Source organism: Dipodomys spectabilis, unplaced genomic scaffold, assembly GCF_019054845.1.
Source record: "Dipodomys spectabilis isolate Male_0828 unplaced genomic scaffold, ASM1905484v1 ptg000506l, whole genome shotgun sequence".
Taxonomy (NCBI): Eukaryota; Metazoa; Chordata; class Mammalia; order Rodentia; family Heteromyidae; genus Dipodomys; species Dipodomys spectabilis.
In genome coordinates, this window is record NW_024871183.1 from 208375 (window position 1) to 227817 (window position 19443).

At 37.3% G+C, this 19443-nt stretch overlaps 3 protein-coding genes across 8 annotated transcripts in view; 2 read left to right on the forward strand and 1 right to left on the reverse strand.

Annotated features, from left to right (window-relative positions):
• Positions 1-1878: 1878 nt before the first annotated feature.
• On the forward strand, positions 1879-2640 carry LOC122099245 (translation initiation factor IF-2-like). Its single transcript, XM_042669840.1, has one exon. It carries the CDS (start codon positions 1879-1881, stop codon positions 2638-2640), a length of 762 nt encoding a protein of 253 aa, XP_042525774.1.
• Positions 2641-2987: 347 nt separating this feature from the next.
• Positions 2988-7247, forward strand: Dnajc19 (DnaJ heat shock protein family (Hsp40) member C19). Its single transcript, XM_042669837.1, has 6 exons — positions 2988-3114; positions 3984-4035; positions 4114-4187; positions 5592-5671; positions 6148-6218; positions 6950-7247. The coding sequence occupies exons 1-6, from the start codon at positions 3112-3114 to the stop codon at positions 7018-7020; spliced, it is 351 nt and encodes a 116-aa protein (XP_042525771.1). The 5' UTR covers positions 2988-3111; the 3' UTR covers positions 7021-7247.
• Positions 7248-13555: 6308 nt separating this feature from the next.
• Positions 13556-19443, reverse strand: part of Fxr1 (FMR1 autosomal homolog 1) — a 61074-nt gene continuing 55186 nt past the window's right edge. The window contains exons 16-18 of one of the 6 annotated variants that reach the window (XM_042669836.1): positions 18707-18787; positions 15287-15378; positions 13556-14607 (exon numbers count right to left, since the gene is read on the reverse strand). In XM_042669836.1, the coding sequence (XP_042525770.1) occupies positions 14437-14607; positions 15287-15378; positions 18707-18787 (344 nt within the window). In that variant the 3' untranslated portion in view covers positions 13556-14436. Of the gene's footprint in view, positions 14608-15286; positions 15379-17969; positions 19437-19443 lie in introns of those variants that run through there. The other 5 variants (XM_042669830.1, XM_042669832.1, XM_042669835.1 and 2 more) reach the window with 5 other exon arrangements.

A 19443-nucleotide genomic window follows, 5' to 3' on the forward strand; every position in this document is an offset into this window, starting at 1 on the left:
TGCAGCTTGATCTAACTCTAATATTAAATCTCTCACTGAAGACCCAAAGGCTAATACCTGTAATTCTAGCTACTCAGGAGGCTAAGGTGTGAGAATAAAAGTTCAAACCCAGCTCTGGCAGAAAAGTGCATGAGGCTCTTATCTACAATTACCCACAAAAAAGCCAAAAGTAGATGTGTGGCCCAAGTAGTGGAGAACCGACCTTGAGGGAAAAAAACTAAGGGACGGCACCCAGGTGCAGATTTCAAGCCCTAGTACAAGCATGCACACACACAAAAGCTATACCTCCAGTATTTGAGGCTGGGCTTTGGTGTTCTAAGCTGTTTCTCAAGAAAATCAAAAGAAATAGTTTGCATATACTAAAGATATGCATAATAAAATTCCCAGGTAGTATTCCAGCTTGTTTCTGCTGATATGCCTCCTTTGTTTTTTTCTTCTATAATTGTTCCATTAAAAAAAACTAGATAAAAGAGGTGGCAAAAAGAAATATATATTTAACTCATGTCTCAGTGTCAACACATTAAGTCATGAGTTGACAGATATTATATCACAATAAAGGCACTTGCACCTCCATGTTCATTGCCGTACTATTCACAATAGCAAAGTTACAGAAACAGCCCAGATGCCTTACAATAGATGAGTGGATCAAAAAAAAAACGTGGGAATTCTAAACAGGGAATTTTACACAAGGAATTTTACATGGCCATGAGAAAGAATATTATATCATTGGCAGGGAAATGGATACACTAGAACAAGTCATGTTAAGTGAGCTAAACCAAGCTCAGAGAGACAGTGTGTTTTCTCTCATGCACAGCTCTAAAATACACCTGAACAATTATACAGGACTGTAGACATTCAGACGCAGACCAAAGGAGGATGGATACTCTTAGGGGAGGACACAAAGGCAAAATGTCTATGTGCTTTTTATCATATAATATTTATCTAAATGAACTGCAGAAAATGGAAATAGGAACCTTTTCCTTTGTTTTGTTTTCTTTTTTGTCTTATTTATCTGTTTGGGGAGCTTAAGGGGGCACAAAAATGTAGGGACAAGGAGTGAGCAAATGCAACAGTCTTAAGACATTAAAAACAAACTATAAGCCGGGTGCTGGTGGCTCACGCCTGTAATCCTAGCTACTCAGGAGGCGGAGATCTGAGGATTGCGGTTCAAAGCCAGCCCGGGCAGGAGAGACCGTGAGACTCCTATCTCCAATAAACCACCAGAAAACCGGAAGTGGCACTGTAGCTCAAGTGGTAGAGCGCTAGCCTTGAGCTGAAGAGCTGAGGGACAGCGCCCAGGCCCAGAGTTCAAGCCCCACGACCGACAAAAAAAAAAAAAAAAAACTATAAAATTTGTGGATAAGGACAGGGTGGAAAAACTGGGAAGGGGCGACACTGCCCAAAGGAAATGTACTCATTACATCATCTTTACCTTAGCTTTAAAATAGCAACTAAAAACTTAAAAAAAAAAAAAAAAATTACATTCAAAAAATCCCTTAGAACAAAAACAGCCCTTGGAGATTCATATGCAAACTGTTTCTATAGAGGAAAACTAAGTGAAGATATTTGCGTATTTTTAAATAATTAAGTCGTAAAAGCAGAATTGCTCAAAAAAGAGATTTTTAGTACTTGTAAGTTCTAAATGTTAAGTATATCATTCCAGACACCACACCTTTAACGTGCCTTATTGTCATTACTACATTACTGTTGTCATCAGTGTATTTCTCTTCCCAAGCATCTAAGTAGAGATTTATGAAACCTAGTCTTCAAAGGGAAAAAACAATTTCATTTTGAAGACTGGGAAGGAAATATTAGTGATTATCAGTTACAGGACTGCTGAGTCCTGTATGATCAGAACACTAGCTGTTTTTAGCAATAATGACATCTTACAAAATAAAAAAGCAGGTGTACTCCGAAGTCTCGTCCAGAGTAGAAATCGGATTGTTCTCAGCAGAAGCGCGCGGCCTGGGAGGCGCCCCGCGGCCTGGGGGACGCCCGGCGGCCTGTGGCAGGCCCCGCGGCCTGGGGGGCGCCCCGCGGCCTGTGGCAGGCCCCGCGGCCTGGGGGGCGCCCCGCGGCCTGTGGCAGGCCCCGCGGCCTGGGGTGCGTCCCGCGTCGCCCCGCGGCCTGTGGCAGGCCCCGCGGCCTGGGGGACGCCCCGCGGCCTGTGGCAGGCCCCGCGGCCTGGGGGACGCCCCGCGGCCTGGGGGGCGTCCCGCGTCGCCCCGCGGCCTGGGGGACGCCCCGCGGCCTGGGGGACGCCCCGCGGCCTGTGGCAGGCCCCGCGGCCTGGGGGGCGCCCCGCGGCCTGGGGGGCGTCCCGCGTCGCCCCGCGGCCTGGGGGACGCCCCGCGGCCTGGGGGACGCCCCGCGGCCTGTGGCAGGCCCCGCGGCCTGTGGGGACGCCCCGCGGCCTGGGGGACGCCCCGCGGCCTGGGGGGCGTCCCGCGTCGCCCCGCGGCCTGTGGCAGGCCCCGCGGCCTGGGGGACGCCCCGCGGCCTAGGCCCGGCCCCTCCCCGCCGCCCCGCCGGCCCCTCGCCCCGCCGTGGCTACGCGTTCGCCGGGCTCTGGGTAAACGCCACCGCGGCGCGTTTCTGCGCGCCCACCACCCTGAACGCGTCACAAGAAATAAACTGTAAACGCGATGTGAAGTGCTAGGTCGGAAGACTCTTAAGTTTCGAGTAAAACTCTGAAGTGTTTCCTCAGGCTCTCCCAAAAACAGGACACTTCCGACAAGAACCTGCAAGTCCCAAACTCTCCGGACAAAGGTCGAAACTCCGCGAAGCCCCGCCTCCAGCCCGGGAGGCGGTGCCACCGGCCCCCTCCCCCCCCCCACCCCCCCCACTCCCCACCCCCCCCCACCCCCCCCACCCCCCCCCCCGCCCACCGGAAGCCACGTCCTCCCGCCCGCCGCGAAGCGACCGAGCCTTCGCCCTCGCGCCCCAGTTTACGACAGTTTTCCGGCTGGCTTACGGCCGCCGCTGCCGTATTCTGCCGGGCTCCTGGGACGGAGACCTAGAGGCCGCCCGGTTGTGCCTGGGGTGAAGGCCGAGGACTCTGGGCGGGGATGAAACACGCTCCCGGTGGAGGCAGGGGAGCCGCGCGGAGCCATGGTGAGTGCAGCACGCCGGTCCCCGGGCGGAGTCCAGGCCTCCCTGCAACTCTCGCCCGCCGCTGGCGTGCCGCGACCGGCGCCCAGCGCGGCGTGGGCCGGAGCCGGGCTCGCCGAGACTCGAACCCGTGTCTCAGCGCGGCCGTGGGCTCGCTCGTACTCAAATCTGTGCGGCCCATCCGTGTCCGGGAGGAGTCCCAGCCCCTGGTCCGCCTGCCGCGCTTGGACTCCTTTAAGGGCAGACCGAGGCCGGAGACGTGCTGGACTTTTTTCCTCCACTTGGGTCTGTCGTCCGCCTGCGCTCTTGTACCGATCTCTCATCCCTGTTACTTGACCATATATATGCCGCTTCCTCCTCCGATGACAGCCAGACTGAGAAGGGGTAGTGCCACAGACGCCCACATCGAGCGTTGACAGGTTGGGAAGTTTGCGGGAATCTCCCTCTTAACAGTTTTTCCCTCCTCTAGCAGAAATCTTATTTCCACTGCTCCCGATTGAACTTTAAATCGAGTTTGAGTGTTCAGGGTGGAAACGTTTTAGTGGAAAGGACCCATCCTTCCACTGTAGTAGAGGTAAATAATAGCAAGTTGAGAAATCCTCTAGGGAGAATTCATACCTTCACATTGTTTAATAAAAACTGAGAGATTAATTTTTTAAATCAAGACAAGTTGTGTCAAAGTTGACCTGGACTCGTGATTCGCCCGCTTCAGGAGTGCTCTTATTTACAGACATGAGTCACCACGCGTGCCCAACAAAATTGCAAGTTAAAAATCATTGGCCAGTATATCATTATAGTTATTGAAATGCGTAATGAGTTAGGATGGACATAACAGCAGAATTAATAAGTATATACTTTTTTCTCCTTACCAGGCCAGTACAGTGGTAGCAGTTGGGCTGACCATTGCTGCTGCAGGATTTGCAGGTTTGTTTGTGACTTGGGAATGGAAATGAAATAGGAAGATTGAGGATTAATTAATTTACATATTGCTTTTGGTTTTAGGCCGTTACGTTTTACAAGCCATGAAGCATATGGAGCCTCAAGTAAAACAAGTTTTTCAAAGCCTACCAAAATCTGTAAGACTTAAAACATTTTTTTGCTATCTTTATTTCTAAAGTTCCAAACATCCATGAAATTCAGTGTGATTGCTTTTGGCTCCTTCTCTTGCTTTCCCAGAATGTGTACAAGTTGAAATTTAGCAATAGTACTATCCTTAAAAGAAACAAATGTTAGATGAGTAAGTATGCGTGGGTAGTATTAACCAGTTCTGCTATGAGTTTATATTTCTTCATCTACTATTGTGTCCATAGTCTTGTTTCTCTCATCTTGTCTGTATTGTAACCACAGAGGGATAATAAAGAGATCCATTCTTCCTGTGTGGCCTTAGAACTGGCTAATACAAGAACTACATACTCTGTAAGATGCAGCAGCTTGTGACAAAATGGTACAAGCCTGCAGTCCCAGTTACTCTGGGTACTAACGTGAGATAGTCATTTGAATCTGGGAAACATAGGATCCTGTCTTAAAACAAGAAAAACTGAATATGGCTATGACAGCATGTTAAATACTTTTATGTTGTGATTAAATGTTCGATGTTACCAATACAATTTCTGACCTAGTAAGGGAAAAGGACCTGATAGCATGATGTTCTCCACAAAGTTTTATTGGAGTGCTAGGTTCTTGGAACAATTACCTCAAACAGCCTCTAGTTCCTCTTCTTGAAGCCTTGTGTTCAAAACCGTATTGGTGGTACTTGTACTCCACCTAGGCACTGTCCCTTACTTTCTTGCTCAAGGCTGTCACTCTACTACTTGAGCCACAATTATACTTCTGGTTTTTTGCTAGTTAGTTGGAGGTAAATCTCACATTCGGGGCTGGCTTCAAACTGCAGTCCTCAGATCTCAGACTCCTAAGTAACTAGGATTACAGGTTACCAGTTTCACATTGTCATATAGTGTGTGTGTGTGTGTGTGTGTTAGTGTCAGTCCTGGGGCTTTATAGTGTGTGTGTGTGTGTGTGTGTGTGTGTGTGTGTGTGTGTTAGTGTCAGTCCTGGGGCTTTAACTCAGGGCCTGGGTTCTGTACCTGAGCTTTTTCCCTCAAGGCTAGGTCTCTACACCACTTCCCGCTTTTTAGTGGTTAATTGGTAATACAAGTCTCATGGATTTTTATGCCACAGCTGGCTTTGAACTCCTGTCCTGATCTCAGCTTCCTAAGTAGCTAAGAATTACAGGCATGAGTCACCAGAGCCCAGACTAAGGTCAAACTTTTATCTTCAACATGGGTAATACTCCTGAAAGACCTACATTAGAAACACTATTCCCTTGTTTTAAATATTGGTTATCATAGCTGGGGGGAAAAAGATGTTTAATGTCTTGTGTTGCTATCTGTAAAGCTAAAAGTTCTTGAAGAGTTCTCTAAAATGTCTCATTTTTTAATTGTTTCTATGGCTATATAATGGAAATGCATTTCCTCTCTCAGGCCTTCAGCAGTGGCTATTACAGAGGTGGATTTGAACCCAAAATGACAAAACGGGAAGCAGCATTAATATTAGGTGTAAGGTAAAATAATTTCTAACTGGAATTTTGTGGGTTTTGCCCAGAATTTTCAGGTTTAGTTCATGGAGCCTTGCTGTTGCTCCTATGTACATTTTTAAAGTCTAAATACTCCAAAGTCAAATAGAAGACACGCACCAGGACAGAAGGACTTTATGAAAGACTTCTCAGCAGATTATCACATTGCTGTCCTTTGTAATCAAGACATTTTCTAGGATTGTCTTCCATTTCAATAAAAGAAGTGATTTAGTAAGAATTGATTTGAGTACAGCTTGAATTTGGTATTCAACTACATTTTCGAAAATGCTTTACTTTTTGAAGGTTCAGTTTAGTTCTCCAATATAGAATATGCATTTGCATTTGTGTGGAGGTTCATAAGCAGTTTTTTATACTATTTTGACTTATTGTTGCTTCACCATTGTTAATGGCCCTTTATTTTTAATGGGATCCAGGAGATTAAAGTTTTTTTCCTTTTTAATTAGCCCTACTGCCAATAAAGGAAAGATAAGAGATGCTCATCGACGAATTATGCTCTTAAATCACCCAGACAAAGGTAATCATTAAATTCTTGTTAAATATGTTGTTGGAACTAATTCTTGGCTGTTATAAATGCTTAAATCTGTGTGAACATGCTGGATACAACTGTTTTTTAGTATCTTAAGAATACAATCTGCAATTTAAAGAATGAACTGATAAAATAACTAGTAGCCTTCAATATTAACAATGCTTTTAAGGTCTCCATGTATGATAAGTGTGAATTCCAGTAACCATCAGATACTAATGCTGCTGGCTGTTTATTTTTTGTTTATATTCAACATTAAAACAAATGTTAAATTTTAACAAAACTATTTCATCTCTTCCATTGTATATACTTTGAACTAGAGATTATTTAGAAATCTAAAAAGTGTATTCACTTCTGATATACTTTTAAGTAGTCAGACTGCTTAAAGCACAAAATTCCTCTCAATACTAAGACTACAAAAATCCATATTTCAATGCACAAATCTTTAATTAACATAGAGGTAGGTATTTTGAGAGGATGTTGACACTTTTAAATAAAATAGCAATTGTTTGATATATGACCTAGCAATGTATGAAATTAACATTACCTAGTGGTCTAGGTCTAAAGAAAATTGTGCTAAACTTACATTTCTATTGTGTCTTGCTGAAGATGTGCTGATCTTGGGAACACAAACTCCTGATTAGTATTAGAAAAGAAGGCAATAAGAAAATGAAAAGAGAAAAAGGAACTAAAATGGGGTCTGTTTTTCTTTCTCCCTATAGGAGGATCACCTTACATAGCAGCCAAAATCAATGAAGCTAAAGATTTACTAGAAGGTCAAGCTAAAAAATGAAGTAAATATATGATGAATTTTAAGTTCATATAAATTTATGCGTACCAACTTTTTATAATAAAATGCCTCAAATAAAGTTTTTAAAAATGATTCAGCACAAATAAGCTAAAGCAAAGCTTTGGAATATTTTATTTAGCTTGAGAACATTACGAATATTAGAGTATTTGGAGCTAGTATTAAATGACAGGTGTACACCACTTGAATATATTTGCTTATTTAGTAAATAATTTGGTGTCTGTGTGCTATTTAATTCAAAGCCCCTATCCTAAAAAAGCCCTATCCCAGTCAGGTGTAGTCAATAGTATTATGGAACTCTCACACTGTTGAGCTGCTTCAGGGTGCTAGGATACAACTGGGCCCCCTACTAAGTATTTAGCCACAACAATGATCTTAAGAAATTACCTATGTATCAGTAACAATTCAAGTTTCATACATTAAAATCTACATATTGACTATACAGTTCTTGTAAGTCAAAGGTAAATTTGCATTGTCGAAGTTTATTAGTATATAGTAATAGTACAAATACTTTGGTAAGGAATTTTAGTATCACTAATAACGTTTAGTCTTATCCATAATTGTAGATTGGATTACATTTAAAAAACATGTTTTCAAAAAGTAGCAATTTTAGGGACAAGGGAGCTGAGAATATAGTTGGTTCTAGTATTTCAGTGTCCTACTATAAAACACTGAATTAGTAATTACAGAACAATTGCTTCCTAAGGGAAATTAAGGTTACTGTGAGATTCTGATTATACCTGTCCCACCAGTCAATATGGTGGCTCAAGCCTGTAATCCTAGCTACTAAGGAGACAGATCCGAGAAGCATGGCTCAAAGCCAGGCAGGAAAGTTCTTGAGATTCTTACCTCCAGTTAACCCATAGAAAACAAGAAGTGACTTGAGTAAAAAAGCGCCAGCCTGGAGTTCAAGCCCCACCACTGACCACCACCACCTCCAAAAAAAGGAGCACATAAAGGACAGTTGTTTACAATATGCACAGGAAGGCAGATAAAGCATTGCCTTGTTTGTGTAGTTCAAATTTTTTGTCATTTTGGATATTCAAAAATAACCAAGTATGTGGAGTATTGAAGTTGAAAATCTTTGTGAACAGATAATTTTACAATAAAAAAATCCACTAAAAGAAGATTGAGTGTAGTTTGGTTTATTAATCTTAATCATTTGGATTAATCAAAATGTTTCTATGAATATAGTATCAGATAAAACTTTAAAGCAGTTTTGATAAACAAATAGTGTTAATATGCCCACAGGCAATCAGCCATTAACTGTAAAGAACTAGTGCAGTAGGGCTGAATACCATGAATGTTTTAGTCCAACAGTGTACCTGTTTCTAGACACGTGTTAAAAGACAATGGAAACCACTTTGAAATACTAATCACATTTTTCTTTCATACCAGTTTTTTTTCTAGACTTACCTTTATAATTTTAAAGTAGAAAAAACAGTGCAAATATGTCATCTATGTGAGACTGTGAAGGTCTTCATCTTTTAGATTTTTTTTTTTAGCAAAATACTCAAGTTCTGAAAATGTGCTGGTATTGTGCTTAATAAGCATTCTCTATATATGCTATTACATACACTTTTACATGTGAGGAAAGTTGTTTAATGAAGTAACTTGTCCAGGTAAGGAGACGAGCTGAGAAAGGCTGATCTTTTTCAGATCCAGAGTACTATACTCTTCTATACTATTTTTTTCATAATTAAGATAATCCAACTATAATTTTCTTGGTGGTGCTAAGATCTGTTAAAACACTTGTTAAAACATCTAGCTTGGGGACATTTTTCCTTACCAGTTGGTGCTTACAAATATTTTACACCTTATGCTGGATTTTTAACCGAGGGCCTTACATGTTAGGCATACAACTCTCTCCAAAGAAGCTACATCCCTAGCCATGGAAATATTAACTCTTTAAATGGAGATAATGAGCTAAGTTAATGAAAATACTCAGGGGCAGCGAGACAGTTCAATTCTGACTTGAAACACCACCACACAAAAGAAATGGTATGGTTAAAACAGGTAACAAAAGGTACAGAATTCAAAAGTTCTGCAATAACTAGGTGTCTTTCCAGCATGTGATCTTTTATCCTGAGGGGTTTATGCTTCCTCACCTGCAGAATGAAAGAATGGCCAACCCCAAACAAAAGGATATTGCTGCTTTTTATGGTTAAGACAATCAAATAATGCCAGAGCACATTTGTCCAAGATTATATAGCAAATAGAACTGAGCCTTGAATTTCTTGTCCACAGTTCATTTAAGTTCTCAATGGAGACTTATGGGAATTTCCACCCACTTTAATAGATCTGGCATGTTTTTAATGCCTTTCTGGGCCTATTGAATTGACACCACTATTCCCATTAGTATTTTTCAAGTGGCAAAAACATGGAAATAAAATTTAGTCACTTCAGAAGTCTCACACCATTCAAGAAATACTTGAAGCCTAGCTGTATGTGGTAGCAATATACCTGTAATCCCAGCACTCAGGAAACAGTATTTTGAGTTCCAGGCCAGCCTGGGCTATATAGAGCCTGCTCAAAACTTAAAATGGATGCGTGAAAGGCCAAGTAGCACATAAGCTCATAGTATATTCTGAGTCTTACATTTAGTTATATAGTTTCTAAAACCCACTCAATAGCTGCTCTAAATGTTAGGAAACAGGAGGGGAAAAGAGCAGTAACACTAACTACTGGGAATTACTAGGTAAACAGTTTACCACAAGCTTGTAAACTACCATAATGAAGCTAGACTGTATTCAATACTGTAAAAATGTATGCTCCACTTTGACACCCAAACTATTTAAAGGCAAAATTAACTCACAGGATGCTTCATTTAAAGCATTACTAGTTTTAGATTAGGCTAGAATGCTGGGTTGTTTCTAAGAGTTTGATCAGCTTGGTAGAAATAAAAAGTTCAAATAAAATAGAGAACTAAATTAGAGCTAAACTATTTTAAACTATTTAGAAGACTGGTCATTGGCTGCATTTGAGCCAGTTGCCAGTGGCATACCACGTGTAATCTTAGCTACTCAGGAGGTTGAAACTGTAAGATTATCTCCAGTCTGATAATCCTAAAGTACCAGGCTTTTTATTGACCCTGTGGTAGAATGCTCAATTTGCTTAAGGACTTTTGCCTTAGCAACAGGTTGTGTTTCTATCTCATTACCTGCTACTCCTGACTAAATGATAGGGTAACAGTCCAGCAATTGGTATGACCTGGAACATGCCACCCAGGTGTTTTCTCAGTAATTTTAAATGCAATGTTTACATTTATTTAAGGAAGAATATATAGACTTCAAGAAAAAGAAATTATGAACTGATTTATAATAATGGAACTATTGGAAAATGTTTTTAATCAAGTGGAATCTAAACTAGAAAGTCAATGTTACAAGTCATTTTAAAAGGTACAAAGAAAATATTTCACAAAGAACACTAAAACTGAAAAAAAAAATTCAAGCTATTAAGCAGAACATTGATAATAGGCTGGAATGAGAATTACTTTGCCATTTTAGATAGCATACACTTTAGGAAATTGGTCATATGGTTAAATGTTAACTAGGGGTCTGATAAGTAAGTAGATTGCTATTACATTAACATTGGAAGATCCCTCAAGGTATCATGTCAACTCTCCATTAGATGAACTAGAAGCCAGAGTAAGTGATCAGAACTAAAATAATGGCTCCCAATTTTGGTTTTACCTGTGGTATTTTTAACAATTGTCAAAAGGAATTTAAAAAATGGGCAGTGGAAAACCTTATAGAATTTTTTTTAAGAACATTTTTTTTTTCAGGATTTTTGCAAACCCTGATCAACCAGCCCTTTTGCAAAATGAAATGTTCTGTATCATCCAGAACTTAGGGATTTTTTTCTGGATGTTTTGACTCTTGAATCTGCTTAAGTTATTACTATACTTTAAAAAGTTTAATTGGGTGGGGCACCAATGGCATATGCCTGTAATCCTAGCTACTGAGATCTCATGATGGCAATTCAAAGCCAGCCTGAGCAGGAACTCTGAGAACACCAAAAAGCCAGAAGTGGAGCTGTGGCCCAGTGCTTCAACGCTAGCCTTGAGCAATGTTTCATAGATAGATAATAAAAACAGGGAGATTGCATGAGATTTTATATCATGTTTTACACCCCATTTCTTTTCAGGACTTTTTAGAAAATTCAGATCTCTACTACTGACAGTTAATCATCTGACAGACACACACAAAATGCATTGTTAACATATAGTACTGTTTACTTAATCTTAGTATAAGAATACTAATTATTTTTTGCCTCTTATTTTCCTCCCCAGAGTTGAGGACAAAACTCAGGGCAAGTGGTTTTCCCCTGAGATGAGTGCTTTGAATCTCAAAAAGCCCAAGACAGAAATGACACTATCTAAATCATGGGCACCATTATTATATCAACTTTTAGAGCAGAGACTGTCCCCAGGTTTCAAAGCCCTAGTCCTAGTAAATAGCTACAAAAATTCCAGTGATGGGGCTGGGAATGTGGCTTAGTGGTAGAATGCTTGCCTAGCATGCACAAACACCTGGGGTTTGATTCCTCAGTACCACATATAAAGGCAGAAGTGGCACTGTAGTTCAAGTGGTAGGCCTTAAGCAAAAGCAGCTCCGAAACAATGCCCAGTTCAAGCCCCAGGACTGACAAAAAAATAAAATAAAATTCCAGTGATTTTTACGCATTAGGTGCCCCAGGACTGACAAAAAAATAAAATAAAATTCCAGTGATTTTTACGCATTAGGTATTGAGAACCAACCTAAAAAGTGTTCAACTTTCACAATCCCAGTGTTCCTCTTGAATGTGTCTGCCTGGGCTGTTTCAAACTGCAATGCTCACATCTCAGCTTCCTGAGTAGCTCTAGGATTATAAGCACAAGCCACCAGCAGCCAGATGACCTGTACTTTTATTACAAATTCTCTCAGCCTGTCCATAGTAATACTTGAGGTAATTTCTCCTGTGGTCACTTGCTTGATGCACTGCTTCTGATTCCACATTACTTAGCTATTTAAAATTGATGTTTGTACCATTATACTTTTGTTAATCTGATCAATGTCTCAAGTTTTAAGAGTAATAAAGAATCCTTGCCTCATCAGAAGAAACATCATTTTTAACCCCATGTTGAATTCCTACTTCATGGTTCATTTCAGGTTTTTTTTAAGACATGTAGATGTTGAAACAAGATCTTTCAGAATACCTTTTCCTTGACTGTAGTATAGTGTATTTCCAACATCTCATCTAACTAGTAGAGTAGCCAAAGATCTCTTTCAGAATCAACAAGTTATCTCCAGACATTTTTACTGATATTTCTGAGTATGTATTATATAAAGCCAAATCTGTGTACCACAACTCTTTAGTATGTATTTTTAAAGACAAGTCACTGTCAAGTCACTGTGTTTGACTACAAAGTAATAAAATCTTTAATTTAAAAGAGGACGATACTGCTACTCTAAACTGCTTCAACTATCCTTATACGCTCAAAAGATTTTAGTGACTCTATTCTACATAAAAGAAAATCATTCTTTCTTTATATCACATTTTCTAATTTAGTATTTAAAATTCTTCATGAGCTAAAGATGTAGCTCAGTGGCAGAATACTACACTAATGGAAGAGGTTCTAGGTTCAATCTCTGGCACTACCAAAAAATAAAGTTAAAAATATTCTTCAGTGCACATTACCTTATGGTAATGCAAGAGAACTAAGAAATTAAAAAGCCAATTTGTTTTTAGCTTTGATGGATTAAAGACATTTCTTAAGTAGCATTTTAATCAAGACAAGATTAATTACCTGGCATATTTATAGAAAGCACAGGACTTTCCACATACCTTAAAATTTCTCCAGTACCAAGGACCACTAAGAACAACCAATAACTACCAGCATTTAATCCCTCCTTTCTATATATTAACACACACATACATATGATTAGAGCTATGCATATATAATCTTTTACATTTGTAACTACATACTACATTATCCTTTTTGTTATAAATGGTTACTATAAACAATTTACTAATGTGCATAACGTTCTCAGATACTAAAGAGCTATATCCTTTCTTTTCAGTGGTCCATAAAATACTGGAGTTCCACATTTATTTGACCTCATACTTTAAAATATCTTAATTATCCATTTCAATCACTGATAGGAGACCTTCACATTTCCTTGTGAAATCATAAAGTACCTTATTGATAAATTAAAAATTGCTTATTGTACTTTAAAAATAATTTTGATAAAGGAAATTAAGGCAAAGCTTCTACTTCATCTACAATTTGCTAGTGATTAGAATTTGATACAAATTTTTCTAGTAAATGTATTATAAATTCCCTACCCCCTATTCTAAAAACCTAACGTATTAAATATTGCAGAGCATTCATTACAAAATGATTAAATGGTCCACTAAACATTTTAATTTGAGGTATAAGAATAGATGCTTTTTAAAAGCAATCAATGAAACTATTCTGTGCCTCTAAGTAGGTCCAACTATTTTGTAATAATTGGCATAAAAAGTAGAAAGTTAAAAATCAGCAAATGGAAGATCAAAGTTTATTTACTACCTGCATACAAAAACATATTGCACATCAAACAACCAAAATTAAAAAAAATTTAAAAAAGGAAAAGAAAAAGTGAAAGATATTCTACTGAAGACTAACATGTAGTTTATACAGAATAAACTTTCTGGAAAACGATCTTTTTTCAGTAGTTTAGGTTAAGTCTGAATGGACATGACTAATCAGAGCTTAGTGTTTTAACTAAAGCTATGTTTGATTTTAAATACTGTACACTTTAATAAATAAACCAAACAAAGCCTCAATGTAGAACAGTCACTGCCAATATCACCCAGTGTCCCTGCAGATGAGTTAACAAATGTATTCCAGTGGTCTGCAGTTTTTCCTCTTCATACAGCATTTAAAAAACACATTGTAAAACAGACCAGTTTCCAGACTAAACTAATGAAGAAATTACAATTCAGTGCAAAATATTTCAGACTGCATTTCATTCTAGTTTTCCTCAGGTGAAGAAGTGGTTGCATATTATTAAAAATGTAACAAAAGCAGCTAATGCTTTCATAAAGAATATTGTGTTAGGGATCCCACCCCCACCCACCTCCCCCCATCTCTGCCATATTTTGAAAACAAAATAACATTTCCTATAGCCAGCAACTTTTTTTAATGTTACATATACTATTCTCAAGGCACATCTGATGATATAGTTTTAACACAGTAGGTGTCAAAGTATGTTTAACATATGATTTCTTCAGGATCCCTCCCCTTTCTGAATTCCAAATGGAGGAACTGAAAGTACGATGTAAAGACTGGCGATCCATATTCTATCTTTGGCAAGCTTGTACAAGCACTATTGTAAATGTAATGTAAGAGAACTGTAAACTAGGAACTTCTTCAGTTTATGAAACACCATTCAGGACTGCTGCTTCTTGGGTATTTTCCTCTTTTAAGGTATTAATCTTTTCTTCTCCTGGAGTACGTTGTAGTTTAGGAATTTCATCGCCAGAAGCACTAGTTGGGCCATTTATTGCCTTTTCTGAAGGACCATGCTCTTCAATCACATCTTTTGCCTGCCAAAGGGAGACAGCTTTTTCAACTTCTTTATAAATGCAATCTACAGCTGAGGAGGAAAACAGCTACATAAACATTAACTTAGAAAATTTCAATTTCATATGCCACTAGAGTTTAAAAAATTAACACATTTTTAAATTTTTAAATAATTACCAAAGTACTCCATTTTGGGGGGATCTCTCAACTCTATCTCTAGGAATGCCTAAACCATAGCATCTATAATATTTAATGAAACCACTAGAACCAACAGAAAACTCCATGTAACTGAAACAATAAAGTATCTAAATAAAACAATTACCTACTTTACTCACCTTTTCCCCCCTGAACTCATATATAAAATCCTAAAAGCATTTAAAAAATTGAAATTTAAAAGATCCACTATTGAGAAAATGTATAGAGCCTTCAGCTTACAAAATTAAGCTATCTATACCCAGTATAGTTAAGACTGAATTTTACAAATGCTAAAGTTCTATCCAAAAAGGATTTTCAGTCTTAAGCATGCATATCTTCAGACATCTGTGTCCAGGAACAAAATCTTCTTAACTAAATAATACTTGTCTATTTTGGAAAACAAGTGATCATACATTAAGAAGTAAAAAATAAATCTAAATTATACCAGAAAAATAAAAACATAAAAAGGAAACAAAAAGAAAACCCTACAGGTTAAATTCTCCTTACCATTTCTTTCTTGTTTTTAGCCAAAGTTTCCCTTGGGAGGTTTCTTTGTCTGCTCTGAGACTCAGCTCTAGAAATATAATCTGCAACTGTGACTGTTAAAGATGAGAAAAAAATTACAGGTGTTGAAAAAATATTTCTAAAGTTTATTTATGGATAAAGAGTAATTTCACTATTAAACAAATGGTAGGTCACCCAAATTCAAAATTTAAGTTGGGTATCGCCTCCAACCAAAAAGCTTGGAAAAAACTTTGCCTATGATTTTAGTGTTGGCAATAGAAAAATTCAAGCTGGAGAAACAAGGAAATCTAAATTCAAGTCCTCTTTTCCAAGAGTCCAGGATAAGACTAAGGTTGTGGGACTATTATTTTTAAAAAACAACAACAACAAAAAAAAAAACACCCACAAACAAAAAATGGTAGGTGCCAGGTTCTATGTCCAAACAAGTATGTATTATTATAAGTGGGGAAAATGGAACAAATGTGATCCAAGTCACAATGTGATAATTAAATTTGAAAATTTCAAAGACTTGCTTATAATTTTTAAGTGAAAAATAACAGCACAACTTGTGATTCCTCCTTAATGTTACATGATAGAAACCATTCTGATTTAACCATTTGATTTTGTGACTCAAAATAAGCACATAGTACCACCCTAAAGATGTAGGTATGGTAAGAGTGCAAAAAAGGCCAGAGTGGCTTCAGTGACCATCCACTAGTGCAGCTTTAAGGACAGGTTTAAATGTGTTTTTAGAAGTAAAGATAATAGATTAGGGAAAGGACTAGCCCAAGTAACTTCCCACTGTTAACACAAATACAATAAATAAATTCTGTTCTACAAGTATTGTTGATTAGTCTCAAAATCTGAAGCTTAGAATCCCTAATCTGAGGAAATAGCAAAATAACCATATCCCCCCTCCTTGTTATTATATTCTACTCAAACTATTTAAGATCCCTACTAAAAATTCAGTATGTATTTTAAATTAAGTTAATTGTATAAAAGAAAACAAGTAAATTTTAAGTTCAAATCATTAAGTCTTGGGAAAATTCATCCTGTAAATTTAATTTATATGGAGCCAACTATTTGCATAATAAACTGGATAGCAGCTACAATTCATTTTGAATTATAAATGTGCTAACATTCATAATCAAGAACTTTTAAAGAACTATTTATGTAAATGAATCTTAAAAATCATAGGGAAATTTATCAGGACTTACATGGTTATTAAAAAAACTACTAGAGATATTTAGTCTTTTTAAAGCTGGTACTTTCTTTTCAAGTTGTAGGAAAGTTGGCATGTACATTTTAAAATATTTTAAAAGTATTTTAATATATTTTAAAATATTTAAAAAGTAATTTAAAATTTTGTCATTTAATTTCAATACTAAGTAATTTTTAATTATTTAATAGTAAACAGTATTGGAAAGGGGATATATTATCATAATCTACCTAATTATTAAATCTACCTATATGTTGACAGCCTTTTTGAGAATGATTCTCACTACTTTGGGGAGCAGGAGTATATGTTTTCTGTTTCCATAGTTCACACCTCATTGATACTGAGAAAAATTCTTCTACTTGAAAATCCTGCTAAATTTTAGTATGTGTCCAAGCAATTCTTAGATTCTATCATCTATTATAATCTATTATACAAACAATATGTATTTACATAATTTTATCAATTAGAATTATCTCTAAATTAAAGGAAGCCAATTAGATTTCAGTTAATCTAAATAAAAACTTGCTTATGGTCATACATGCCTCAATACTTTACAACATCTAGGAAAAACAGACAATTTGTGAAAGATAATTTAGACTTTAGAATATCGTTGGGGCCCAGGAAAAAATGACAACACTGCACTTAGAAAGTTTAAGTCCCCTCAATAAGTAATTTGTACTAAGAACAACAAGAAATTTGAAGCAAATGAGAATGAAGTTATATTTGTAAGAGAATTTTGATTATTAACATTAGGTGGAGGCTGCCTCCTTTTGACCTGAAGTCAGAAACAGTCGTTATTCACTGTGTTCCTATCATTTTGTAGGGGAAGCACTAGGGAATGTAAGACATTTTAGCGAAGGAAATGTAATAATATATAAGAATAGAGTAAAAGAATAACAGATGCAGTATGCATCACAATAACTGTCAAATTGTTGAAAACTCTAAAACAGTCTTTTCAATCAATACTAAAGAATCTGCCTCTTCTATAAGAAACCCTACTATTTTGGTCATTTTATGACTTGTGACTTGACCATTTACCTAATTAGATTATGTCTTATATTAATACATTTAATTATTAGTATATTAAATTAATTAAATTATGTTGTATTGTATGCCATTATTCTGTGTTAAGCTCATATTAATAGCCTGAATTTACCTATTTATACAGGCCCGATGTGCTGTGCCACATCCAAAATACAAAATAGTTTTTCCTCAGTGTTTCTAACACTACCATAGGAGGGGAGAGACTAGAAACAGGAAAAGAAAATACTTTCTGGACACTCTATTTTTCTGATAGTTTTGTTTTCTTAAGAAGTTTCTACCTATCTTTAAAACATGAACTTCCTGAAATGGGAATACATTAACCAGCTGTCCCAAATGTATTTAACCCAGTTCTAAAGATGCTAGAATTTACACACTGAGGGAAATACATGGAAAGATTTGCTTTGGAAAGAATGCAAAAATTGATTAGTTTGAAAAGGGTTTATTTCTAGTGAACACAATTTCTCCATAGTGAATATGCATGTAAATCTCTATACACAGGAGATGAGATTAGGTTCAAAATGTATACAACAAACAATTTTCTTTCCAGTTACTAAAAGTTACTGGCTAAATAAAGTTAGCCAGTAACTAACTGAAACTAAATAAATACTATTAATCTCATTAGTTAGTAGATGTGAAGGAAAAGGGATCACACTACAATAAAAAACATAACATGCATCCTCTTATTAGGAAAAGGACACTTAAGTATTTTTCCTTTTTTTATTTGTTTTATAAGCTGTGAGTATGAAAATCCCCACAAAAATGAGGTGTTAAATCCAGTAAGCAGGCACCATGCAAAAGCTACCTACTTAGGTCAATCAACCTCAATCACATTCTACAACATAGTCCCTGGGATGGCAGGATCCATCTCAAGTGTGATGAACCTCCCAAGTGAATAAAATTATGGTCTTAACAATATTTCCACGTTAAAAAAAAAAACAAAAAAACGTAAAATTAGTCCACTTAGACCAGTTACTCAACATTCACACTGTGGGGAAAGAATGCATTTTTCTTTAGTAGTCTTATTAGTTAAATAAACAATTTATGCACACCAATTTTGAATATATATGCACACATGTGAACATGTAAATATATTTAGAATGCAGACACATGACATTTTTTTCATGCTTGTGACCTGGTATCAACAGGTCCACTCTAGTTACCTGGCTGTCTATCTTCTGCCTGACCCCTGAAACGACGCCTGCGGCTACGATTGCGTCGCTGGGGTTTTTTTTCACTATCATCTGTAAGGGCAAAGTTTACCATGAACTATTCTGACAAAAAAACAAACAAAAAAGGTAAAAACAAAAAACAAAACAAAAAAAAAACAGTAACATAAAACAACTTTCCTTATTTAAAGAGTAAGGAGAAAGATTTAAACATCAAAGATTAAACATACAGTACTCACAGCATAGATACTTTTGTAGCTTTTAAGCATTCCAAATAGATTAAAAATGGAATTCTCATCTGGAAATTAAGAGGGTTTTGGCTATGTTAAACTATCTCCCAGACTTAAATTACTACTTAAAAATTCATTCAGAGATAGTTTCTCTCCAATATAGTTTTTCAACAAAGGACATTTTAACCCATTGGAAATTAATGCTCAGTTATGATTTACATATCTTCCCACTAAGGTCATTTAAAATACTTTTTAGAAAGACAGGTGATAGCTCAATTCTGGTTTGGGGACAATAGAGTTGAATACTTGCACTATATTTAGTGGCATCAAAAGTAATGTAATAAACCCAGTTTCAAATAATTTAACAAATGTGAAAACTAGACAGACAAAAAGCTATCTAGTTTCACTGAAGTTAACACTTCGTGAGCCGCATACATTTTTTGAAAAAAGTTCATACATTAACAGTGTAATTTTACACACACACACACACACACACACACA